This window comes from Eimeria mitis, genomic scaffold (assembly GCF_000499745.2).
Source record: "Eimeria mitis Houghton genomic scaffold, Emh_scaff492, whole genome shotgun sequence".
In the NCBI taxonomy this organism is placed as follows: Eukaryota; Apicomplexa; class Conoidasida; order Eucoccidiorida; family Eimeriidae; genus Eimeria; species Eimeria mitis.
In genome coordinates, this window is record NW_013573221.1 from 5,142 (window position 1) to 8,761 (window position 3,620).

At 51.3% G+C, this 3,620-nt stretch overlaps 1 protein-coding gene across 1 annotated transcript in view; it reads right to left on the minus strand.

Moving 5' to 3' along the window:
* Window positions 1-1,280: 1,280 nt before the first annotated feature.
* The window catches only part of EMH_0014120 (uncharacterized protein), a gene marked incomplete at both ends in the record, with an annotated part of 3,441 nt that continues 1,101 nt past the window's right edge, over window positions 1,281-3,620 (minus strand). Inside the window, 4 exons of the mRNA XM_013500012.1 lie at window positions 1,281-2,371; window positions 2,537-2,633; window positions 2,819-2,918; window positions 3,126-3,220. Of these exons, the coding sequence (XP_013355466.1) occupies window positions 1,281-2,371; window positions 2,537-2,633; window positions 2,819-2,918; window positions 3,126-3,220 (1,383 nt within the window). The remainder of the gene's footprint in view (window positions 2,372-2,536; window positions 2,634-2,818; window positions 2,919-3,125; window positions 3,221-3,620) is intronic.

Genomic DNA, 3,620 nt, shown 5'->3' on the forward strand with positions numbered 1-3,620 from the left:
CGCGCAGAAGGATAAGCACCAAAGAATCTCAGATTCGTTTACTAAAAGTAAAAGATCAATTTAAGTCGGATAATCGGATAGATCGGCTCTGTCTTTCGTTGCTCCCGCTACGGGCGAACGGCAAGGCGGGGCAGAGCAACACGCGTAATTCAGAACGATTCATGGACCTCCTGGAACTGTAGAAGATATTCTGCAACTTAACCCCAGTATTTTATTAAGCAAGCGGGGGTGTCTTCCGAACGCGTATGTTCGATGCCGGTTTCACCCCCCATTTGCGCATTGCTCTGATGGTCTTAGTGGGCACAGCGACCGCTGGGTGACCCCGATGCAAGGCTCATTTTCACTGGCTGCCTTTGCCCAACAGTCAAATATTGATCGCAGCCAACTTTGGTTTGAATAGCGACTTTCCCGAGGAAAACGCAATTTTTTCTTTAGAACAGCCAAACTCGTGTAACTGCCTACCCCCCCTGGTCCCCGTTGGACAGAATAATTCTCACCAGCAGTGCATCGAATTAGTGACCATACAGCTCTCCCCTGTTAAAGGTTTCGAATTCTCTACTAGGTTTTCGGCGATCTCCCCATAGAAGGAGGTTTTTTAGTAGCTCGCAACTGGATAGTCACGGAGTCTGTAAGTCTCATTGGTCTATCGATCGGTTTCCGCCGTAGCCGTTCGCGAAACCGCCACTTTAGGCGTTTTTTTGAGAGCTGCATCCCGTCAATTCAAACAAGTCTACTTGGAAACTCAGCGTTATTCCGCACAGATATTAGGAACTAAGTCGCTATGTCTCTGTGCGGGAAGACTCAGCGAGCCTTGAAGTTCTCGCAACTCTGGACGTCAGGCTAAGTGAAATGCGCCACGATGAAATTCCGTCCCGCCGAAATCCTGAAAAGCGAGTCTTCAGAGAATTCAGCCNAGTGAAATGCGCCACGATGAAATTCCGTCCCGCCGAAATCCTGAAAAGCGAGTCTTCAGAGAATTCAGCCCTCACCACCTCAAAGACAAAACTAATTAAAATTGTAGTCCTCCGCTCACTGAAAAAATAATGCAACATGTGTAGAAAATTCGGCACGAAGTTCGAACACAAAAAAGTTGACCTTGTGCTGAAAGATGTGTCTGACTTGCAATTCCAGATACTAATAAAGCTCCCGCAGCATCTAGTCCCCGCAAAAAACATTTGACGTCTTTACACATTAGATTCTATGTTCGGCTCAAATAAGGTATTTGGGTCTTACTACTGCCAGCCCTATGAATGAGGTGCTCCCTCATTCGCTGCAGCAGGCTACGCTTGGTGCGGGTGCAGTAACTGCTGTGCAATATTCTGTATCTTTCCCTGCAGCGCCTGCCGCTCTTGGAGACGCATGAGCGATGCTTGTAACCGCCCCGCCACGTCTCCTCGGAGTGCCAGCTTATGACCGCTTGTACGGGTCCGTCGAGGCACGGACGAACCCGAAGAGGAGTCGTCATCAACCTCCAGGGGCTGCTGCAAACTTGGCTGCGGAACAGAGAAAGAAATACGCGGATGCAGTGGTGCGCGCGTCATGCGCCGCGTGGAGTGGGAGCGGCGACGGCCCTTCTCGCGATCCGGCGCAGCGCTGCTGCTGCTAGTGCTGACCGATCCGCGAGAGAGAGAGCGCTGCAGCTGAGCGTTTCCATGCCGCATTCTTTGGCGCAAACGGCGCCGTCTCTCAAGCTTATTGCAGCTGCTCATGCTGCCGTTGCTGCTGGTGGATTCGTCCGTTCGAAATGCACTACTTCCGGCAGAACGGTTGCGGTGTCTATGCTTTCGCACGCTGTCTGTTGTTTGGCTGCATTTGGAGTTACCCGTATCGCTGATGTGATGGGACAACGCATCCAGTTGCGGCGGGCATGGGCATCCTTCAGGTTGTAGCTGCGGACGATCAGGGGCACCTTGGGCACCATGTATGTCTACATCATGCGTTTGCTTTTCGTTGCAGGCTGAACGGGCTGATGCCGCTGAACAGGCAGCAGGAGGCAGTCGAACCTCCACATCTAGAAGTGCTTGGCGCCCCGCCGAGTCTGTTGAGCGACTGTTAGGCCCGATAGCCTTTCCAGGCTGCCTTGAACAGGACCGACAGCCTCCTCGCGCCCCCTGGGCAGGTGGTACTGCAGGGAGCACCACTGCCGTGAGAGAAGCTGTCTCTGCGGAGTCTTGCTGAGCGGTACATCGGGTTGTGGGATGACACCCAAGAGTCTGATGACGCTTCCGGTTTGAAGACGAAGCATCCGTAGCGCTTAATTGTTTACTGTTAACTAAGCCTCTCGTTTGGGGCGGTTGTGCACGGTGCAGCGCAGCCCGGAGTTGTCGGTTCTCCTGCTGCAGCGCTTCCATTCGAGCTTCGAGATCGACGCCTGAAGGGTCAAGGCATAACACCAAGCACCATCCATTGGCTCGGCGAACAGTGCTTGCGCATGAGGTTCTAAATCTAAGACCACCACGACTTTTGCACTGCGGTTGTACAGCTAGCTCCCTTGTGAGACACCCTAAAGAACTGCCGAACGGAAGAATGTACTCACAGCGACGGCGTTCGGCGTCCAGTGCTTCAGCTGTTGCTTTCAGCTTCAACTGTTGTTCACCTCCGTGCCGCCTCCGCAGCTGCTCCAGCATATTCCTCTGCGAACACCAGGTAGGACAAGAGTTATTACTATAATAGTTATAATAATAGTTGCTGTTATTACCAGTATTATTATTATCAACATGCTGGATAAGCAAGGAGCGTGCACAGCAGGCAGGCATAGGCGAAGCCATAAGAAATCTGCCGCACAGCAAAGGGGTTTACATCTAAGGGTGTGCTGTACCTCGTGCCGCAGTGCACAACGAGCCTCCGTAGCCCTACGGAGAATGGAAGCCGCTTTCTCAGCCGATGCTTCTGTCCTCTTCCGTTGCTGCAATGCCAGCCTGAGCATTTACAACAGAACTACGCTTGCACTGCATCTGTTTACAGTCAGTTTACCGCTGCATGCATTTGCGCTGGAGCCTGCCTCTCCATCGCAAAGCACAGACAAAATATAACGAAACTGTAGATGCAGCACTAGGCAATACAGCCTCCTTAAATATTTTCGACAGACGTATCTTCGCATGGATAGATGCGCGACAAAAACGAACCTTTCGAGCTTCTCTGCTGCCTGGTTTAGGAGCTCTTGTGCACGCTGGCGGAGTGCATTGGTCGCCAGGGCAACAGCAGCTGCTGTTTCTTCTTCCTGCACAGAAAGTCAAACAATTGGTATAGTCACGGCTTCTTCCACCCACCAGTTTGCCTCAATGCGAATCCTAGGAATCAACCACGTGTGCAGCTCTCATTTAAAACTGACCTGCTGCCTCAGTCGAAGCGCCCTCGCCTGAATCATTTGATGAATCTGTCGACAGAACGCACGCAAAGATGAGCCGAATTTGAATGAAAAGGGAGCACGGTGAGCACTGTCAGACATTAGAGGCATGAAGAAAAACAGGGATAAGCGTAAGGAGCATGTAAGAAGCAAATGCCATTGGAGAATGTTCCTTAAACAGGGAAGGCGGGGAGTTACAGCGGGTGTAAAGACTGGAGTTTACAAATCTATATCATCGACAGTATACATTTAAAAAGTAATAAGGAATAAGAGG